Source organism: Taeniopygia guttata, chromosome 6, assembly GCF_048771995.1.
Source record: "Taeniopygia guttata chromosome 6, bTaeGut7.mat, whole genome shotgun sequence".
In the NCBI taxonomy this organism is placed as follows: domain Eukaryota; kingdom Metazoa; phylum Chordata; class Aves; order Passeriformes; family Estrildidae; genus Taeniopygia; species Taeniopygia guttata.
This window is the reverse complement of record NC_133031.1, coordinates 33,738,323-33,758,280: the sequence shown is the minus strand read 5'-3', so window position 1 is coordinate 33,758,280 and position 19,958 is coordinate 33,738,323. Positions and strand designations below refer to the sequence as shown.

Here is a 19,958-nt window from a genome sequence, read left to right as displayed (position 1 = left end):
TGTCTGTGTTGCATCCTCACCCATACCTCCTGCAGGGTCCCCAGGGAGGACAACGTGGCTGCACTTGGTGCAGATCCATCCTGTTCGTTCAGTGAGAGCTGGAAGAGGAATTCTTCAAAGATTGGGACCCTTGCATTACATACAAAACAAAACAAAGAAAAAGGCATTAAACCCTTCAATGTCAGTTAGCAAGGCCTTGAGCAAGGCTCTAAGATGGAGATGGAGATGGACCTCTCTCAAGGTCTGCTTCCTCTGAGGACCAGCAAAATAGCTTGTTTTGGTAAACTCAAGGAATCATTTCCATGCCTTGTGTCAAATCTATGTCTCTTTTTGTAGGGGATCTTTCTGTTGGTCTTTAAGCTGAAGGAAAGTCAGTTTAGATTAAATATTGGGAAGGAATCGTTTTCTGTGATGGTGCTGAGCCCTGGCACAGGGTGCCCAGAGCAGCTGTGGCTGCCCCTGGATCCCTGGAAGTGTCCAAGGCCAGGTTGGACACTGGGGCTTGGAGCACCCTGGGATAGTGGAAGGTGTCCCTGCCATGGCAGGGAGTGAAATGAGATAGACTTTAAGGTCCCTTCCAACTCAAACCATTCTAGAATCCTGATTTTATGTTGAGTGCAAGTTCTAGTAAGTTTCTGCACAAGAATCCCCTTCCTTTTTCCTTCCAAAGGGGGACACAAATTTTATCTGCTTGCAGAGAGAACAGCAGGTCAAGGAAGGCGACTCATGTTGGGCTGAGAATCAGGGAGAGATTTGGGAAAACTCTTGCTAAAAATAATGCTACAAAATAGAAAGAGGTTTCATGGTAATTAAAAAGCCAGCACTGTATTCTTAAGTATTCTTGGGAAAGTCAGCTGGCCACGTGCTCTGCGGGCTTTTTTTTTTTCACAATACTGGGTTTTTCTTTGTATTACCAAAGGTATTAATTAGAGGAATAGATTACACTAGAATGCTGTACAATTATCTCTTGGGTATTTGTGGAATGAACAGTGAAAACTGTGTGAAGCTGTAAAATGCTCATTTAGCTGGGTGTCTTGATGAGCACCATGTCTCACTTCCCCTCTTTGCCACGTCTCCTGAACCTGTTGATTACAGCCAGCAGGGTGGTTTTGTGTCAGTGGCAGCTCCTGGGGGGGCTTTGGGAGCCCCTCAGGCAGAGGCACAATGTAGGATTGTTGTTGCTGCAGGAGCCTCTTTTTCAGTGTCACGGAGAGTTTTCTCAAAACACTCCGTTTGATTTGGTTTGTTTTGTAATCTGTATGATCTAATCAAGTTTATATACATCTAGACAGGGGTGGGATATATCAGCATCCCTCTTTGCCAGCTGCCTTCAGCTGCAAGGCAGGAAATTTTGTCAGCTTTCTGAAATTTCAGTTCAAGACCCCTTTCACTACCTTCCCTAATCTTATTCCCAACAAAGAAATTAAACCCGGTCAGTTCATTTTGCCATACCTCACTTTGGTGGGTTTGTGGCACAGTTTTAAGACTAAATAAATTAATTGAGACTCACCATACGGTGAATAACTACTGCTCTTGGGTTGATAGGTGATGGGTTTTATTGAACCAATAAAATATAGAAAATGGTTAGAGGAAAAGAGCTTACTGCAGTGATATTGTTCAGTGTGATTTACAGTTTTATAACTGTAGGCAAATGTGAAATATTTTTCACTGTCTTGGGTATACATTATTAGATAAACCTATATCCTGTGCTTACCTACATCAGCACTGTGATAGTAAAGAGACATAAAAATGAAGACATTTTCAGCCCATTAGAGTTAACGTGGTTTCAAGAGCAGTCAGTCTCTCTACAGTTTGGATTTTATTTGTCTCTCAGTGTGCTGAGGATGCCTGCAGGAAATGCCTCCCAGCAGCTGTGGGAGCTGCACTGTAGCAATCCTTGGCATGCACAAGAAAACGAGACACCTTAAATATGACTATTGTTGGCCAAAACACCAGCTCATGAAAAACAGAGGGAAAATACAGATCTGTGCAGAAATTCTTTGTGGAACATCCTGATATGTCTCGTTTAACTCTTGTTACATTGCTGAGGTTACCCCCATGAGAAAAGCCATGGGGGCAAGGGCAGGGCTGCTTCAGGGGGTCCTTCAAGCCCCTTTCTGTGGCCAGAGGAACGTGGTGGACTTTGAGGGCTCCTGGGCCACAGCCTGGATGGGGGACAAACTTCCCAAGGGAGTGGGAGGGCAGGAGACACCCCTGGAGCTCCAGCGTGGTGGTCAGCACCAAGTGCTTGGAGGAGAGGTGGATATTGATCTGCTGTAGCACAGGAATAGCTCATCATTCTTGGAATTGAAAAATAAGAATGTGCCAGTGAGTTATCTGGATTAATGGAGATGAAATGTGCTGTATAAATACATCAGGAGCGTGATCGTGCCGTTACCCCTTGGGCTACTCTGGCTCACAAGGAGAAAAGGTTGATTTGTATTTGTAGATGATTTTGCTTGCTCTGCCAATGCTCATTTTTGTTTTAGTATGAAAGCCAGGGAGTGTGTGTTTCTTTTGCTCAAAGATGGAGCAGATTAGCAAAGATTTTTCTAGATTATCGTCGTTTAAATAGCTCTGGTTTAAGATAAATTTGTTTCAACTACAATGACTTATTAGTGATACTATTTTAAACAGTGATGATAAATTAGGGATGTATAAGCTCTGCTATTCAAGGATTTGTGCAATATTTGGACATTGAACATGGTTTTCCATAAACCAGAAGGCACTGGTGTGCAGCTGATCGGGCTGAGGGCCCTCTGGCTGGGCTGGGAGAGGGCGAGATGGGGCAGCTTCAGGGGCAGATTTACAAAATGATGAGAGTTTAAGCTTGCTTTGACTCCAGCCCACCCTGGGCACACAGGAAAGCCCCATGTGAAGCCCTTGGTGGGGTGCCCATCACTCGTGCTGGCACACAGAAGGTCACAGGGTGAAGGGGCACTTTGGTGTCACAGCGTTGGTGACGGTTTTCAGTCAGCATTGCCCAAGTCTCCTGTTTCAATGTAAGATGTGAAATGTGTGGCTGGGGATTATCACTAATCCACAGAACGTTTTAGGGTCAGGGATAAGAAAAAATGTTTGGTATGTTCTCAGCCATTCCTGGTGCATGCAGGCCCCAGGAGGAGCCAGCTGGGCAGATCTGGAGGGGTTTGCTTCAGCCCCCAGAGCTCTGGCAACACTGAGGAGGTGAGGGTGGCCAGAGGCACCTCTGCTTCCTCCTGCGTCCTTACTCAGAGCTTCTGTCCACTGTACCAAGAGAAATCACATCCTAAATGTCATTTGAGAATTTTTGTGAGAGTTTTGGCTGGTTCCAGCCCTTTTGGGTCCACAGGCTCTTGTTCAGACCTGCAGCCAGGCAGGAATGTTAGTGGTCAGGAAAAGGCTGATAAAGAGGGAAAGTAGAGAATGGGAAAGTTAATCATTGAACTTTTTGTTATCTTTATTCAGCTTGGAAAACTGAAGCCAGACAAGGTTTGCAGGGGGAGATAATATCCTTTATTAGAGCAACTTCTATAGTTAGGAAAAACCCCACGTGCTACTGGGATCACATGCTTTTCCTCAGATCTCCACAACTGCACATTGCATTAAAAATAAAATAAATTTAATTTTCAAAAGGTTCAGCGGATATTTGAAAGAACCGAATTTAAAAGCAACTTACAAAAAAAAAAATCTCATTTGGTTTAATTTGATTTGAGCATTTCAAGGAAGCTTTAATAGCCCTGAATTACAAAAGACTTTTTTCCTGGCTTGAAGTTTACTCATAGAACATGACATCTGTGTACCAAAGGGCAGTGGTGGAGTCCCCAGCCCTGGAGGGGTTTAAGAGCCATGTGGATGTGGCACTTGGGGACATGGATTAGTGGTGGCCTTGGCAGTGCTGGGGATGGTTGGACTCGATGGTTTCAAGGTCTTTTCCAACCTAAATGATGCCATGATTCAATGAAATTCTACAAAATTTCTACATTTAGCCTCATTTTGTGCAGAATCTCCATGCCCATGGTAACGCTCTCATTTCCTTCTGAAATAGCCACAAGGCCCTTGGCACCTTCAGGGTGCCCTCAGCACAGGAGTTACTGGTGAGTGAGGCTCTGCAAAGTCAGAAGGGTTTAGGAGGGTGAATTTGATGTACAGAGTTCCCTGCTCTGCATACCACTTCTTTGTCCTCAGTCTAAAAATCTGATTAAATGATAATATTCTAAGATGTGTGAGTTTGTAAATAATCAGTGTATTGTTATTAATTAAGATAATTTCTCTGTTCCAGGAGATAAGACTTTATTATTAATAAGCTTTCCAGTGAGAGGTTTTGTGTGCTCACCCTGACCTCATGAGATCTCCAGCATGAAATTCAGTTTGTGTTGTTTCCTTTCTTCATTTCTGAGTGTTTTGGGTTTTTTTTAAATTTTTGATAGCCTTTTACATCATCCAGCAGACCAATTTAAAATTCCCTCAATCCAGCTTAGTCTCAGCTGTATTAATGCATGGCTCGAGGGCACAGATAGCTAAAAAGGGCTCTATTGTGTGGCATCTCTAAAATCTTTTTTCTGAGAAGTTGGATAAAGAGATTGAGGTTTCTCAGGGGGGTTTTAGATTTTTTTTTTTTTTTTCCCAGCTGAGTGAGCAGCCTTGCAGGTGGCTCAGAGAGGAGGTGTCAGGCCAGGAGATGCTGCTGGACCCCGTGTCACCCCATTCCTCTTAAACTTTCCAGCAGAAAATGCTCTTCTGGGAAGGTGGCTGCAAGCACAGTGTGGCATCCTTCGTCATTTTCCTGATGTATCTCCGCAGACAGCTTTACAACAATATTGAAAATAATCAAATATATTAGTTAGGGAACATGGGTTGAAGCAGGAGTGATTTTCTCTTCAATATTTTTTCTAGGATATCACACATGGAGCTCTGTCTTCTTAATGCAGTCGTGCTTGGGAAATCCTGCCCAAGGTGCAACCAGTGTTTTTCAATAACTGGAGTTCATGGTGTCATTGAATGGTTTGGGTTGGAAGGGACCTTTATAAGTCATTTAGTCCAATCTCCTGCCGTGAGCAGGGACACCTTCAGCCAGGCCAGGTGGCCCTGAGCCCCACAAGGTGATCAGCCTCCCCCTTAAAGTGTTCCTAAATAAAAAGGATACAAAGGAGAGCAGCTGGGCTTTGGTGGTCACTGCCAAGCCGGGAGCTTTGTTTGCTCTGTTTTTATGGTTCTGGCCTGCTTTAAGTGTCAACAGGAATGTAAAGTGTGCCCTGTTTGTTTTTTTAAAGTGCAACCATGATAAAATCCTATGATAGACCCGTAGAGCTTTTGTTGTGAAAGTAAATCAACTTTAATAGCAATTAGGTTGTAGTTAAGTGCTTTTGAATGTTGGTATTTAGGGGGTTTTTCTCACTTAGCTGTAATCCGGTGCTACAGGGAAGTGAGGGTGTTTATCTCGGGGAAATGAGTGGGATTTGCAGCCATTCAGCACCTCCCAGGACCTTCCAGGGTTATTCCCCTGCTCACATACTTCCCCATCCTTTCTGCGCTTAGAGGAATGGTCCCAAATTCCTCAAAGAGCAATGGGAGAGCACAGAGGAGCTGCGGGTGCAGAGTGGGATGGGGAAAGAAATGGGAACAAAGTGAAGCAAGAAACTAGGACAGGAGAAAACAGGAGCAGTGGGAACATGGCAACGCTTGGGCCTCCTGGCTGTGCTCAGGGTTCCTCTGCTGGATCTTTGCCATAGGAGAGGGGTGGGGATGGGAGAGGAGAAAGTTGCCAAAGGTGCAGTGGGCTCAGCTGCGGCTTTGGGGTGACCTTGCAGCGGGGTCACTGAACAGACGGGTCCAGCTGGCCTGGTGCTCCTGGCCAGTGCCCAGCAGCTATTTTAGGAGCTCTTAGAAGGGACGAGGCCTTGGCAGGACCTGTGGGTTTGCAGTGAGCTCTGCGGGGTTCTCCCTGCAGGAGTCAGCGAGCATCGTGGTGTGGGCTGTGGAGGAGCCCCTGGCAGCACACAGGGCCCAGGGACAGCTGGGGACAGCCTGGGGACAGCCCAGGGACAGCCCAGGGACAGCCCAGGGACAGCCCAGGGACAGCCTGTGTGCCCCTGGTGTGGCTCATGGAGCCCAGGGACAGCCCAGGGACAGCCCAGGGACAGCCCGGGGACAGCCCGTGTGCCCCTGGTGTGGCTCACAGAACCCAGGGACAGCCTGGGGACAGCCCAGGGACAGCCCAGGGACAGCCCATCTGCTCCTGGCTGCCTGGCACAGCACTCACTGCTCCTCGTGGTCCTTTAACCCTTTGAATGCAGGTCCAGGTGGATTTGGAGGCCCCATCCCTTGGCCAGGCCCTTGGCTGTTCCCTGGCCCGTCCGCAGCGTGGGCAGGAGGAGCTGAGGCAGCTGCTGCCCGTTCTTGGCCAGAAATTGCTTTGGGGAGGCTCCTCAAGTCAAGCTGGGCTCTCACTGAAGGCTCCCACATTGCCCTTATGGAAAAAGTGTGAGGTAAAGCCTGGGTTGGATTCCTGGGGGGTTGTTGTCCCTTCTGGCTGTTAAGTGACTTGAGATGATGACAACAGCTACAGGTGGACACAGAAGTGAGAATTTATCTTCCAAAAGGCTCTCCAGAGACAGAAACTCCTCCCATGCTGTCTCAAGCCACTTCTGGGATCTAAACTTCCAGCAGATCTCAGGAACTGCAGCAGCAAAGCAGAGATGCTCAGAGGAAGCCCTGCTGCTTAAAAGATCGAGCACTTTCTGTCCAGCATAGTAGGAAGGGCTGATGTCAGTGGTTAGCAGCATCATTTAATTCCTACAACTAGCTCCCAATGCCTTTTCTTTGTTTTCCACTCAGAATCTCTCATTGTCAATGTGCAAGTACAAGTTCCAAAGGTGCTGGTGGCACACAGACAGCTGGTGGGATTGAATCCTTTCTGCTTCCCAAAACTGGATCCAAGTGCTTGCTTTAATACTTTACCTTTTTTTTTTTAATATGAGGGAATTTCTAGTCTAAACCATAGGGCTGTCAGGGGTCTGTGTGTGTGCTGAAGCCAGGTTTGCACCCCTCAGTGCTGGTGTGTTGTGGACAGCCTGGCTGCTGGTCTGGTGGGGGTCTCAGGCAGCAGAATTCCAGGCTGTGCCCATGCCAGGGCTGTCACTGCAAGTCGACAGACTCATCTTTAGCCTTGATTTCAATATCTGATATTCCAAAACGTCTTTACAGCCTCTGAATCCCTCGGGGCAATTTGAAGTTTGAGCAGCCTCCTTCCCAGATGGCCGATATCAGCAGCTCTCCCCTGGCAACAGCATCCTTCTCCTTGGGTTTATTTATTTTATCTTTTCAATCAAAAAACTTAAAATCCAACCAAAAGCCAAAACAATGAAAGCTGTCCATTTCCTGGAGCATCTCTTTTGTTTTTTACTGCTGTAGTTTGTTTCTCTTTGGATGGAAGGGAAAAAGATAAATGGATAAAGAGGACAGGGAGGGACCCAAAGGAGAGCTGGCATGGGATGTTGTCCCTGGTGCATCATTCCATATGGCTGGAATGTGTAGCTCAGAGGTGAACGTCCCACCCATGAAAAATAAAGGATATATCCTGCAGCTGAAGTGCAGCACAGGAGGGAGTGCTGCATAATATCAGGAAAGCTGCCCACTGAGCACCAGGAATACAATTTGTTTCCAGCACTGGGCTTAGGAATGGAGCATACTCAAGGAGAATTTATTGGGGTTTTTTTTGCTGTGTTTTTTATAATATAAGCTGCATCGCTCAGCCCTGGGCAGTGGGAGAGTTTGAGGGTCCATATGGTGTCTGAATCGTAACCACCAAACAAACCCTAGCTGAGCTTTTCTCCTCTTTCTCCCATCCCTCTCCTAAAAAAAAAAAAAAAAAAAAAAAGAAATCACCCCCTCCAAAAAAAAGAAAAAAAAGAAAAAAAAAAAGAATACAGGAATCTGAGCTGCTCTGAGCAAGCAGTTTCTCTCCCAGGTGCTTCTTTTAGCTTTCTTGGTAGCATCCCTCCCTCACCACCCCATATGGCCTCTCCCATCTGCTCTGCCTCTCCCGTGCCCTGGCAGCTCCCACTGCCTCCCTGGTTTGCCATCCCCTCCATCCATGCCCTGCTCTGCACTCCCCCTCTCCGGGTAGTGCCCTTGGGCCAGCACATCCCTGGGGCTCCCCTGTCTCCCATCCCCTCGTGTGACATGAGGAGTTTGATGTTGGACCTTCTTTAGCTCCTCTTGAAGCCACTTCTTGGTGTTTGGTGTTCACAGACACGGATTCACCAACCTGGCAGTGTGGGAATAACCCCAACACCCACATTTTGATACATAGCAGAGGCCTTGCACTACTCTTGTTTTACTCTTTCATTGCATTAACACCAGTTCATGTCCTTGCAGCTGTATGTGCAGTGCTCCTGGGGGAGATTAGTTCAGCCCAGAGATAATTTCAGAGACTCCAGAGTTTTGCAAAGCCTCTGTTTGGCTTTCGTGCCCCAGAGCTGCATCCCCATGGCATCAGCAGGGTATCCCACTGCTTTAGTGGGAGGGGAAAAAAGGAGGTGTTTCTGGTATGTGTACCTGCAGGAATTCAAATAAGAATAAGAAAATACCGTGTGTATTTCTATTTTAACTGGGCATTTCTCTGTGGCTGCCGTGTCTGCAGTTCAGCTGGGGACTGTAACCACAGTGCTTGGATCAGCTAATAAGGATACTCTTTTATATGGGAACATGAATTTTTTAAAATACTTTCTTCAAGGAAGCCCTGGAAAGTTACCTGGAAAGGGAACTGGCCAAAATCCAGCTCTGGTGTGTTGACTGGAGGAAAGGTGCTGGAGAGCTCAGGGCTTTGCACAGGCTCTCCCTAGCAGCAGGTATGAGATTTTCCCTTTCCAGCAGGGCAGGATGGGCCTTGCTGCCTCCTTGCCCATCTCTCTGGCGCTCAGGAGTTTCTCTGAAACACAATTTCCCTCAGTGGAGGGGACTGCCATGAGCCTGTGGGTTTTTCCAGTGGGCTGGAAGTTGCCTCCCCTTTACAGTCATCTCTTTTCCCCACAGCAGCCCTGGCTGTGAGCCTGGAGCTCCAGCATCAGTTCAAACACCTGGGTTTCCACTGAAGGAAAGGATTCTGCACTCTTCCCCTGCTAGTGTCCTGGCAGCCTCAAAGACACTTTGCTTTTAAAATACAAAACAATCTATGATTATTTATAAAATATATATTTGATGTCACTTCCTAAACATACTCTGTGTGACGTCTGTCTGCACAGTACCAAGTGCCTCCAGAGTATTTATAGTTAGAAAAAACAATAAATATCTGTTTGGGGTTTTCCCCCTTCCTTCTAAGAGATAAGATTTGTGTCCTATTTCATTTTTGCATATGCATTCATTATCAGAAGCATTTTTTAACAGGAAAATTGAGTGAAAGAGCATCACTGGTGAGCACATAGTGGTGGAGGAGGTTGGCCCTGTGGGTCCTGCAGCATCCCAGTGCTTTCCCAAAACGCCCCATCCTCACAGAGTCACTCAGTGCCACCTTTGCCACTCACCTTTCTGCTTGCAGGGAGTGGGGACCCCTAAAAGGGCACCTTAGGACCTTGGCTCTCCAGCTTGCAATGCAGAGGTGATGGCTGGGACAGCAAATCTGTGGGGAACTTTGAGTGTTTTAGCGATGGTTAACGCTCAAGAGAAAGATGTGCCTAAATCCCCTTGTCCTGCAATCTGAGCCTGGATTTTAGGGAGACTGACAGATCTTTTGATGCCAGTGTTGCAAGTCAGTACCAAGTCCAGGTAATGAACCTTTGTTCTCCTTATTCCTGCCCCCTCCTCCAGTTCCAGGAGTGCCCTGGGCATCCTGCAGGGCGGGCAGGACCCTGTCTGCAGCGGGCTGTGTGTGCCACAGCAGGATGCTGTTGGAAGCAGCAGGATGGGGATGAAATGGGGGCACAGTAACACTCTGGAGAGGCAATGCTGATGGTGTTGAACCAGACTGAGATGCGATTTTTTTCTTATTTCTTGGATGGGGATTGTCTGTAGCTGTTGGTGCTGCTGGCAGTGACAATGGCAGCTGGAAAGAGGGAAAAACAACTGCTCCAACAACTGCTCCAAGCCATGCTCTGGAGATGGGGCACTGCACAGGGACTGCCTGCTCTCATTGCCCACACACACAGCAGCAGTGTCCTACATACTCCTGACAGAGTGGGGCATTGGGATGACAATTGTAAGGTCATAAAATATACTGAGTGGGCATGGACCCACAGGGATCATTGAATCCAGCCCCTGGCCCTGCACAGACGCCCCAACAATCCCACCCTGGGCATCCCTGGGAATGTTGTCCAAACTCCTGCAGCTCTGGCAGCCTCGGGGCCGTGCCCATGCCCTGGTGAGCCTGGGCAGTGCCAGCACCCTCTGGGGAAGAACCTTTCCCTAAAATCCCATCTAAACCTCCCTGACACAGCTCCAGCCGTTCCCTCAATGATGTGAAGGTACTTTTACCTAACTGGGACGAACTGAGCAGGACCAGGAGATGGACGTGTCCAAAAAGATGTGAATCCTGCCAGCAATCAAGTGTCATTTCTGATGCTGAAAATCAGTTGATTGACACATCAAGAAAGAATTTGGCCCTTGTTTTCTGGGTGCAGCTGAGATCAGCACAGCCCTTGCTTTCCCCAGTGTTTTTTGTTTGTTTTCAAGGTGCTGCTGCTCAAGGCTATCAGCCTTTTTCTGCAGCCACGCTTGCATGGAAAGAAAGGCATGTTTCGTTTTTAAGTTGGGAAAAAGGGAAAAAAAAAAAAGCCACGCAGACAAAAAAAAAAAAAAACCCAAACAAACATAAAACGCGGTGTGGCACAGATTAAATCCACTTGAGACAACTTGAAAAAAAAAACCCCGTCATATGTGCAAGTCAATAGGAGGAGGGGAGTGGAAGGGGGAAAAGCAACTGTGACATATACAAACCCTTTAGTGTGCATAGCATAAGATTTTTTGGCTGGCACTCACATGATTTTATTGAAGGGCTGGGAAAGAGCTACGATTAGTTAAAAGCTTCGGCAAAGTCTGGAGGGAGTGCTCTGAGGAGTTGGGAGCCGCGCAGAGGTGACTGTAACTCCTCTCGCAATTTCAGCCCATTCTTCTGGGGCTCAGGACAAAAGGCTTTTCTTTTCCCTGCGTGTTCAAAGAGACATTTGTCTCGAGATGTTGCAGCTGTGGGCCGCGGGATCGCTTGTTTGAAGATACCCCCTCGTAGACGAAAGGAGAGGCACCGCACTGCAAAGTGGTAGTATTTTATCGTGTGTGGGTCCCCCCCTTCCTCCTCCCTCCCTACTCCTCCACTGCCATGTGTGGTTTTTAATAAGAAGAAGAATGTGGAGGCAACATTTTCCAGGCAAGGGGAAATTTCCTGTTTCTTTTCTGTTTGTTTAATAAAGTGTGTAGTTGACTGTAAAACTGTAGCTACTTGGTTGTGAGCGGGTAATTCAGGCGAGTGTCAGGATCGCTTCTTGATGCACTTTTATATACTGCAGGGCAACATGTTTAAAGCCTTTTTTTTCTTATTTCCTTTTTTTTTTTTTTTTTTTAATGCTGCGTGGCGAAGGCAACTGAGATTAATAAGAATTAGGCAAATGGCTTCTGCTTTTGTTTCGGTGAGATAGTACCAGCCGTCTTGCGGTCACACAAAGGCTGCCATTTAGCAGGGAGCACTCCCTAATTCTCTTGGCAGGGGTGCCATTGGGATCGGATACAAGTGGGTGGCAAAGGGGAGGAGCGGCAGGAAAGGACAAGCAGGCTTTGTGTTATTAAAAATGAAACAAAAGCACTTTATACGCGGGGCTGCGTGCAACAAGCGGCGCTGCCTGTGAGCCAGGGTGGAGTTTGAGTTCTCTATGGCTGCAAAACCTTGCTTTTTTGCCTCTTCTTTAATTTTTTTAAAATTTTTTTCCCCTTTTCTTGTAAACCCTTGCTCCTCTCCCTCTTTCATAGCAAGCTCTCCCCACACTGCTGGCCAGGCTCTGCAGGCGGCTGAAAACGCCTTAAAAAAAAATAAATTATTGAACAATACTTGCCCCAACTTTGCAGGAACAGCTGGGGGGGTTCTCAGCAAAAATCAGCTTCAGATGACGTGGGAGGCACCGAATTTGGGAGGCACCGAATTTGGGAGGCAGAGCTGATCCCAGCCCAGCCCCAAGGAGATCTCTGCAGGGGTGGTGATGCTCATGGTTTACACAGCGTTGTACCCTCAGTTTGGCAGAGCGAAAGGGTTAATGGCTGCGATGTTTTATCACAATTTCGGGAGGAGTGGCTGCTGTTTAATTATTTTCTGATCCATGGCATACCTCGTTCTTAATGAAGCAGTCGCCTGCAGGACAAACGTGCTGTTTGAGCCAGGTGGTTTGGTTTTGTCAGCCCAAATGTTGGTTTGGATGTGTTTGTGCAGAGGTAGGGAGGAACCAGGACAGTGGAATGGATGCAGGGTGGTGGAGAGGTGGGCAAGGAAAACAGAGCACGGTTTAAGCTACAAACCTGCCAATGGTTTTCATTAAAATGTAATTTCCATACATTATGCACCTCATCCTGTATTGATTTGCTTCAGAACTTTCCTTGTCGAGCTGAAATAAATTCCCTCCTTGAAGCAGGAGAAACAGGAGCAGTTCCTGTGAGTACCTCACGGGTTCCAGCCACATTCATGCTCAGTGACTGCACTTGAGTGTGTGGGCAAGGGTGACGTGCCTAGGAAGCCTGTGTCATCATGCACAATTACATCCCTAATCCCCAGCAAAGACACAGATGCTGTTTCAAAAAAAGAAAAAGGGGGGAAAAGAAAAAAAGCTGTGTTTTGTTTGACTTTCAAAGAAGCTTATGTAAGGGCAGGATAATAAACCTGTTATTTTGGGGCTTGGATTAAATGTCAAAGTTTCAGATAACCTGTGGTTTCATCTTCCACCTGGCACACTCAGAGGAAGCCACTCCACCCTCTGTGTGCACACTGCTCTGCCCTGAGGATGGTCCCTGGTGGGCACTGGGCTCCAGCCTGGGGACAGGGCTGGTGGCCGCTGGGGCTGGCACAACCACGGCCACCTTGGCCCTGCATCAGATTCCTTTTTGTTTGCAGTTGTGGTGTGAGGCTGGCAGGTGATGCTCTGAGCCTTGGAGATCATACACATTAGAAAGCATTTAAGTCAGTGTTATAATTCACTTGCTTGTTAACCTGAGAAAATAATCTAGCTGGGGTGCAGTGCTGCCCAGAGGGATTGTGTAAGCACTCGGAGATTTGGGCATGTTTTTATTCTTGCTTATCTGCTTATCACAAGCTTCTTTCCCTTATCCAGATCGTCTCAGCACTCTACCCTGCTTACTGACACACTTGCACTCCCATCTGGATGAAATGCATGCAAACATTATGGATTGTCTCCATACTGGTCTCCAGGAATGGAGACCTCAGTAGGGAAGGGGGAGGGAAGGACCAGTTCCAAAAGCACCCACCTGTAATGCTGAAAACCTTCAGTCAGGTCTGCTGGGCTGGCTGGTTCTTCATTTCCTTAAGCAGATTCAGTAGAAAAGGAATGGAAAGCCACTAAACCCACTCCATTAAACCTGCCTGTTTCCATGGAGTTATTTTTTCCCATGTAAAATGAGTGTGGCTGTGTGAGTGTAGCAGCAGTGCAGGGTCCCTCCCCAGGACCACGCTCGTGGTGCTCACAGGTCTGGGGTTCATTGCTGTGGCCACAAAATACCCCAGAGCAGCCCCATGGAGTTCCCTCAGTCAAGCCCTGGGCTTGTTCCCCTAACCAGCACAGCCACTGCATTTAGAGGCCAGACAGATGTTGGCTGGTAGCCCTGGCAGGTTCTTTGCAGGAGTGGGGTTTGGCAAGGAGAAGCTCTGCTGGGGCTGCTTGTGTGAGGGTTTGGAGACTCAAACCCAGACCCTCCAGCTCCAGCCACCTCCTGGTGCAGCAGCAGAAATAAAGCATCACAGTGTACCCAGAGGACCTGGTCCTCTCACCTGTGCTGTGCTCTGCCCAAAAACTGCCTGGGCAGCTGAGAAAGGTACCTGAGATATTTCATAGGGTCCTAATATAACAAACACCTATACTGAAAGGGAGGTGTAGAGATTTCTAAGTGACTTGTCACAAAATTAACCAGTTAATCCCCCAACAGAGCAATAAACAGAATATAAAATTCAGCCTTCTGTGGCCCTTGGTGGTGATCAATTCCTTCCTCATCTCGGAGGAGAATGTTGGGATTACAAAGATGAACTTTGTTGTTCCCATGAAACCTTTGGTAGCTGGTAATACATCAGAGTATAACTTCTTTGCTAAAGAGGTTTTCAGTGTCCTGCTCTTCCCGTGATTTTCCAGTAATCCTATTTTTTGCGTGATTCTCTGTTTGGATTTGTTTTTCTGAGGTGGTCAGGATGGTAAAGCCTAACAAAAGAGGGGCAACACCACATCTGTGTTCCCAAGGAGTGTTCCAGCCCCTTGGGCACACTTCAGCCCTGTTGGCCCTGAGCCTGCTGTGTCACCAGGATGTCACCAGGTGCTGCTGCCCCTCGTGCCCTGACAGGGACCCCGCTGTGCCCGCAGGTATCCGCCCGCAGATCATGAACGGCCCCATGCACCCGCGGCCCCTGGTGGCCCTGCTGGACGGCAGGGACTGCACCGTGGAGATGCCCATCCTGAAGGACCTGGCCACCGTGGCCTTCTGCGACGCACAATCCACTCAGGAGATTCACGAGAAGGTACCGGGAGAGGAGGGGCGGGCTGGGGGCAGCGGGGCTGGCCTTGCTCTTCCACATCTTCAGAGAACTTTCCAGGGCCTGAAAGGGATCCAGGAGAGCTGCAGAGGGATGGGGACAAGGGAGAGAGGGACAGGACACAGAGGGCAGGGATGGATGGGGGATTGGGAATTGGGAATTGTTCCTGGGAGGGTGGGCAGCCCTGGCACAGGTGCCCAGAGCAGCTGTGGCTGTCCCTGGATCCCTGGCAGTGCCCAAGGCCAGGTTGGACATTGGGGTTTAGAGCATCCTGGGACAGTGGAAAGTGTCCCTGCCATGACAGGGGTTTGGAAAAATGAGCTCTCTTCCAACCCAAACCAGTCTGTGATTGTTTGATTTTTGAGCAGAAAGTGTACAAAGCTGCACTTTGAGTCAATCAGCAGATAACACCAACAGAACCCACTGCAGATTAAAATTCATTCAGGTTGTTTTAGAAGCCAGATGTTATTTTGGGGAAAAAAAAAAAAGTCACTTTATCTCTTTATCAGGTTTTTCGCATCAATGTTATTAAGGTTTCTCATGTTTTTTGAAGCCTGTGGAGCTGCTGCTGTGTCTTTGCTGACTCCATCCCAGCTGCAGCTGGTGGGTCTTCACAGGTGCTCAGTGCACCTCCAGCAGCTCCTCCCTCTGCAGAGGGAGTGGAGAAGGTTTGGGAATCATTCAGGCAGAGCCATGCAGTGTGGATGAGTGTTTCTGCTTGGAACCTCCACTACACGTTGAGATTCCCATGAAAGTATTATTTTAGATAACTCAAATGAGGTTTGAAATGATCAGAAATCATTTCCAAGATCTGGGAAAGAGGAATACATATAGCATCAGTGCTGGTCTTTGCAGATTTTAAATCTGGGAGAAGAAGAATGGGAGTTTCTTGTGAGAAATTAATAGGTGAGCCAGGCTTGTGGGGGGGGTTTGATGAGTCTTGGGTTTTTGGAGCACTGAGGTAGCTTGTGACAAATAAAGGTCTGGATCTTCACTGAAGGGGACAAAGCCCAGCCCTCTGTGACTGTGCAGCCTCTGCAGAGGTTCTCAGGTCCCCTTGGGAAGAGCCAGGAGAGGTAGATGTGACTGCTGTGGCCAGGGTTTCACATGCACAAGGAGGGTGAGGTGTTGCAAATGTCACACAGTCCTGTTCAACCCCAGGAGACAGTGCTGCAACACCCAATTCCTTTCCAAAAGCAGAATTACTGCTGCTTGGAAGCAGAGGGGTTTGCAGATAACCACCTGGAAAAGGGACCAGGTGAGAGACAAACGTGGTTTTCATCTGCCTGGTCTGTAACATCATAATTTTCAGACATTCACCAAATCCAATGCCAAAGCTGTTGGTGGGTCACACCCCTGCAGGGTTTGGTGACACCTGGCTCAGAGAGCAGGTCAGCAGTGACAGTGTCCAACTCACTGGGTCATATTCCTGATTCCTGAGCTGCAGGTGTCCCCCCAGCTGTGCTGGTGGCTCCTGACTCCTGTGTTGTGTTGCAGGTGTTGAATGAAGCTGTGGGGGCCATGATGTACCACACCATCACCCTGACCCGGGAGGACCTGGAGAAGTTCAAGGCCTTGCGGGTCATCGTCCGAATAGGCAGCGGCTACGACAACATCGACATCAAAGCTGCTGGGGAGCTTGGTAGGTGCCAGCTCTGCACCCTGACTCCCTCCCCTGTCCTTCCAATCCTTTAAAATCAGCACAAGGATCTGCTGCTTCCGTGGCACCCTGCTGGCCCCTAAAATTACAGGTGCAGTTCACAGAGATTTTTTGCACACAGATAATGTTATGACAAGAAAACTTGACCATGAAGTGAATAAAACCGCTTATGGTAACTTGTCAGGCTATGAACAAAATCCACTTTTTTAGACATTGATAAAAATCTTCTTTTTTTTCATGTGATATTTTATACAAAAACACTTCAAGATGTGTTATTAGATGTGACTGATTTTAACAAATCCTATTAGATTTGTATCAACTAGTTACATGTTATATTCATAGTCTTTTGTGAATCACCGTCTTTTGTTTTTAAAGATGGCCTGTTTTGAGCCTTTGTGCAGTTTTAGAAGGCAGCTTTTGGGTTCATACCATGTTAAATTTGGCCTGTCTGAATCCCTCATTCCTGCACTGTTCTGAGTTCCAGGTGCCCCTCATACAGCTGGCTATTTGTATGGCTGGTCTATTTCTGGCACAGGAGAGTTGATACAGCTTTAGAAAAATTGGAGGAAGGGTGTTTTATTATGTTTTGTTAAGCAAGATCAGTCTCTTGATCTGAGCTGGCTCTCTGAGTCATGCTTGCTCTACTGGGAGGGCTCTGTGTTGGATGGTGGAGCAGGAATTGTGTGTTGGGTTGTTGCCACCTCCTTTGCCATCTCATCAGAGGTGCCTCAGGAATTTGAAAAGGGCTTTTAGAGTGGATAGCCAAAAATAGGGAGGGTCATGTTGTCAGACACTGCTGGGGCCACCCAGTTTCCATACTGGTTTGGGTGGTCACAGAGACTCCTGGCTGCACACCCCCCACTCCAGGAGCTTAATTGTGACCCTGGTTTTAGCAGCTGAGTTACAACAGGCTTTACTCATCTGATCCCAAGATTCAGTCTGTGGAGCAGCCCTGCAGTGGTGTTTGGGATATGTTGTATTAAAGGTTATCTCTGGGGAAGTGAGGAATAACAGCCATTCCACCTGAGCCGTTTTACAGAGATAATTGCGATAAGAGAGTCTCAAATAGTCATTCCTAAAAAAAGCAATTCTCAATATAGTGAATTGTTTTCTTTTTTCAAGAGGAGAACAGTGTCTCCTCAGTGTAATGGTTTCCTCATGTTTTTAACTCTTATTGTTATTATCCATTATAACAATGTTCTGAGGCTTTGAACATCAGGAAGGAAAAGATGTAACGAATAAAGTAATGGGATACTGCAGCATAATCCTTCTTTTTTTCACTTGGCAAATTGGGTGGCCAAATGATGTGGTTTCGAGTAGAAAATGTAATGACTCCCCACAAATGTAGCATAAAGTTTAATTGGTATTGCTTTCCATAAGGTGGTTTTTAAACCGTGCAGTCAGTCAGTGACCGGTGCCCAAACAGCGGTGCCAGGGCTGGGCTGGGCACCAGAAAAGGCACCCCCAGAATGGGATGATGGGGTTGAACCATCATCTGTGGGTGTTCAAGGGGCACGGAGCACACACCAGTGTAAGGAGCTTGTGGGAAGGGCAGCTGGGAGTCATGGCGCTCCATCAAAGGGTCCCTTAGGCAGGGGAAGGAGCTGGCAGGGCTGGCACTGGGCAGGGTGGTGGCACTGGGCAGGGCTGTGACACTGGGAAGGGCTGTGACACTGGGCAGGGCTGTGACACTGGGCACAGCTGTGACACTGGGCAGGGCTGTGACACTGGGCAGGGCTGTGTCACTGGGCAGGGCTGTGGCACTGGGCAGGGCTGTGTCACTGGGCAGGGCTGTGTCACTGGGCAGGGCTGTGTCACTGGGCACAGCTGTGACACTGGGCAGGGCTGTGACACTGGGCAGGGCTGTGTCACTGGGCAGGGCTGTGGCACTGGGCAGGGCTGTGTCACTGGGCAGGGCTGTGTCACTGGGCAGGGCTGTGGCACTGGGCAGGGCTGTGACCCGTGTGTGGCCTCCGCAGGAATCGCCGTCTGCAACATCCCCTCGGCTGCCGTGGAGGAGACGGCCGACTCCACCGTGTGCCACGTGCTGAACCTGTACCGGAGGAACACGTGGCTGTACCAGGCGCTGCGCGAGGGCACGCGGGTGCAGAGCGTGGAGCAGATCCGCGAGGTGGCCTCGGGAGCCGCCCGCATCCGCGGCGAGACGCTCGGCCTCATCGGCTTCGGTGCGTGCCACCAGGGCGGGCGGCTCCTCGGGGGGCTCGGCGCTGCCCTGGGAAGGACCCAAAAGGAGCATTTCCAAAAGCAGAGCCACCAGAGTGGATCGGTGTGAAATGGAGAGAGCATCTCACGTGGGTTTTTGGGGAAGGAGTTGGTTTTGAGCTGTGGTTGAATCCTTGGAGGAGCACTGGTGAAACACTGTGGTGTTTTAGAGGGACCGCAATTCTAGAGGTAGTGCTGCTGTCCTCTCCCAAAAATACCCCATCCCTGAGCCACAGCTACACCAACCCAGCCTTCCTGAGCCACTCTGGCCTGCAAAGTGGCAGGGCTGTGTAACACAAACCTTGTCTTAAGTTCTGCCACAGCTGTAGAGTTCCACTGCTAGAGGTGGGATCAGCTAATTAATGGGAAAAGCTCATAAGAGCAGTTTAACTGGGGAAACTGAGGCAAGGCAAGGGAATGCTCGGGAAGCTCAGCAGCCCCCAGGGGACAGTCCTCAGGTCCTGCTGGGATCTCAGCCTCACGGACAGAGGGGATTTGGCTCAGTTAACTCCCCTGTCCCTTCCCTTCGGCACAGGTCGCACTGCGCAGGCGGTCGCGGTCCGAGCCAAGGCCTTTGGCTTCAACGTGATCTTCTATGACCCGTACCTGCAGGACGGCATCGAGCGCTCCCTGGGCGTCCAGCGGGTCTACACCCTGCAGGACCTGCTCTACCAGAGCGACTGCGTCTCCTTGCACTGCAACCTCAACGAACACAACCACCACCTGATCAACGACTTCACGATTAAACAGGTAATTCATGCACCTCAGCTCCAGAAGAGCTGCTTGCGCCTGGCTGTGTCTCCCCACAGTGTTTAGGGGGAGCAGTGTCCTGCCAGGTAAATAATCCCCATCCCTGCGGTGCAGAGGTGATGGACACGGTGAGTTTTGTTTGCCAACACCATGGAAAACCCACGTGCAGTGGGGTGGGGGTTGCTGTGGGGCTGGAGCACAAAAAGCAGGATGCTGCCACAGGTTGGGGGTGAGGGCAGGACGGGGTCGGTGTGCCCAGCTGACCATCATCCCTCTCTGGGCGTGGCAGATGAGGCAGGGGGCGTTCCTGGTGAACACGGCCCGCGGGGGGCTGGTGGACGAGAAGGCCTTAACCCAAGCGCTGAAGGAGGGACGGATACGAGGGGCCGCGCTCGACGTGCACGAGTCGGAACCGTTCAGGTAAAGCTGCGGCCGCCCTGGGGTGGCATCGGTGCCACCGTCTGTCGTGGCACGGCCGGGGGTACCCAGCACCCACAGAGTGTCTCTTGGAACGAGAACCCAGCCTCTGTTTATAAAAAGCCCCAGAACATTCTCTAGTCCTTGAGTACAAATTCACTGCACTCGGTGCTGGGCATTTTTGCCTGCAGCCTGTGAAGGGCT

The 19,958-nt window shown here is 49.0% G+C and overlaps 2 protein-coding genes across 6 annotated transcripts in view; both read left to right on the top strand.

Annotated features, from left to right (window-relative positions):
- The window catches only part of UROS (uroporphyrinogen III synthase), a 623,177-nt gene that overhangs the window by 299,145 nt on the left and 304,074 nt on the right, over positions 1-19,958 (top strand). The window lies entirely within an intron of this gene.
- Positions 1-19,958, top strand: part of CTBP2 (C-terminal binding protein 2) — a 284,786-nt gene that overhangs the window by 260,522 nt on the left and 4,306 nt on the right. For 3 of the 5 annotated variants that reach the window (XM_072931351.1, XM_030276600.4, XM_072931350.1), the window contains 5 exons: positions 14,535-14,689; positions 16,202-16,346; positions 18,344-18,550; positions 19,123-19,337; positions 19,627-19,757. In XM_072931351.1, the coding sequence (XP_072787452.1) occupies positions 14,535-14,689; positions 16,202-16,346; positions 18,344-18,550; positions 19,123-19,337; positions 19,627-19,757 (853 nt within the window). Of the gene's footprint in view, positions 1-10,982; positions 11,339-14,534; positions 14,690-16,201; positions 16,347-18,343; positions 18,551-19,122; positions 19,338-19,626; positions 19,758-19,958 lie in introns of those variants that run through there. The other 2 variants (XM_072931352.1, XM_030276601.4) reach the window with 2 other exon arrangements.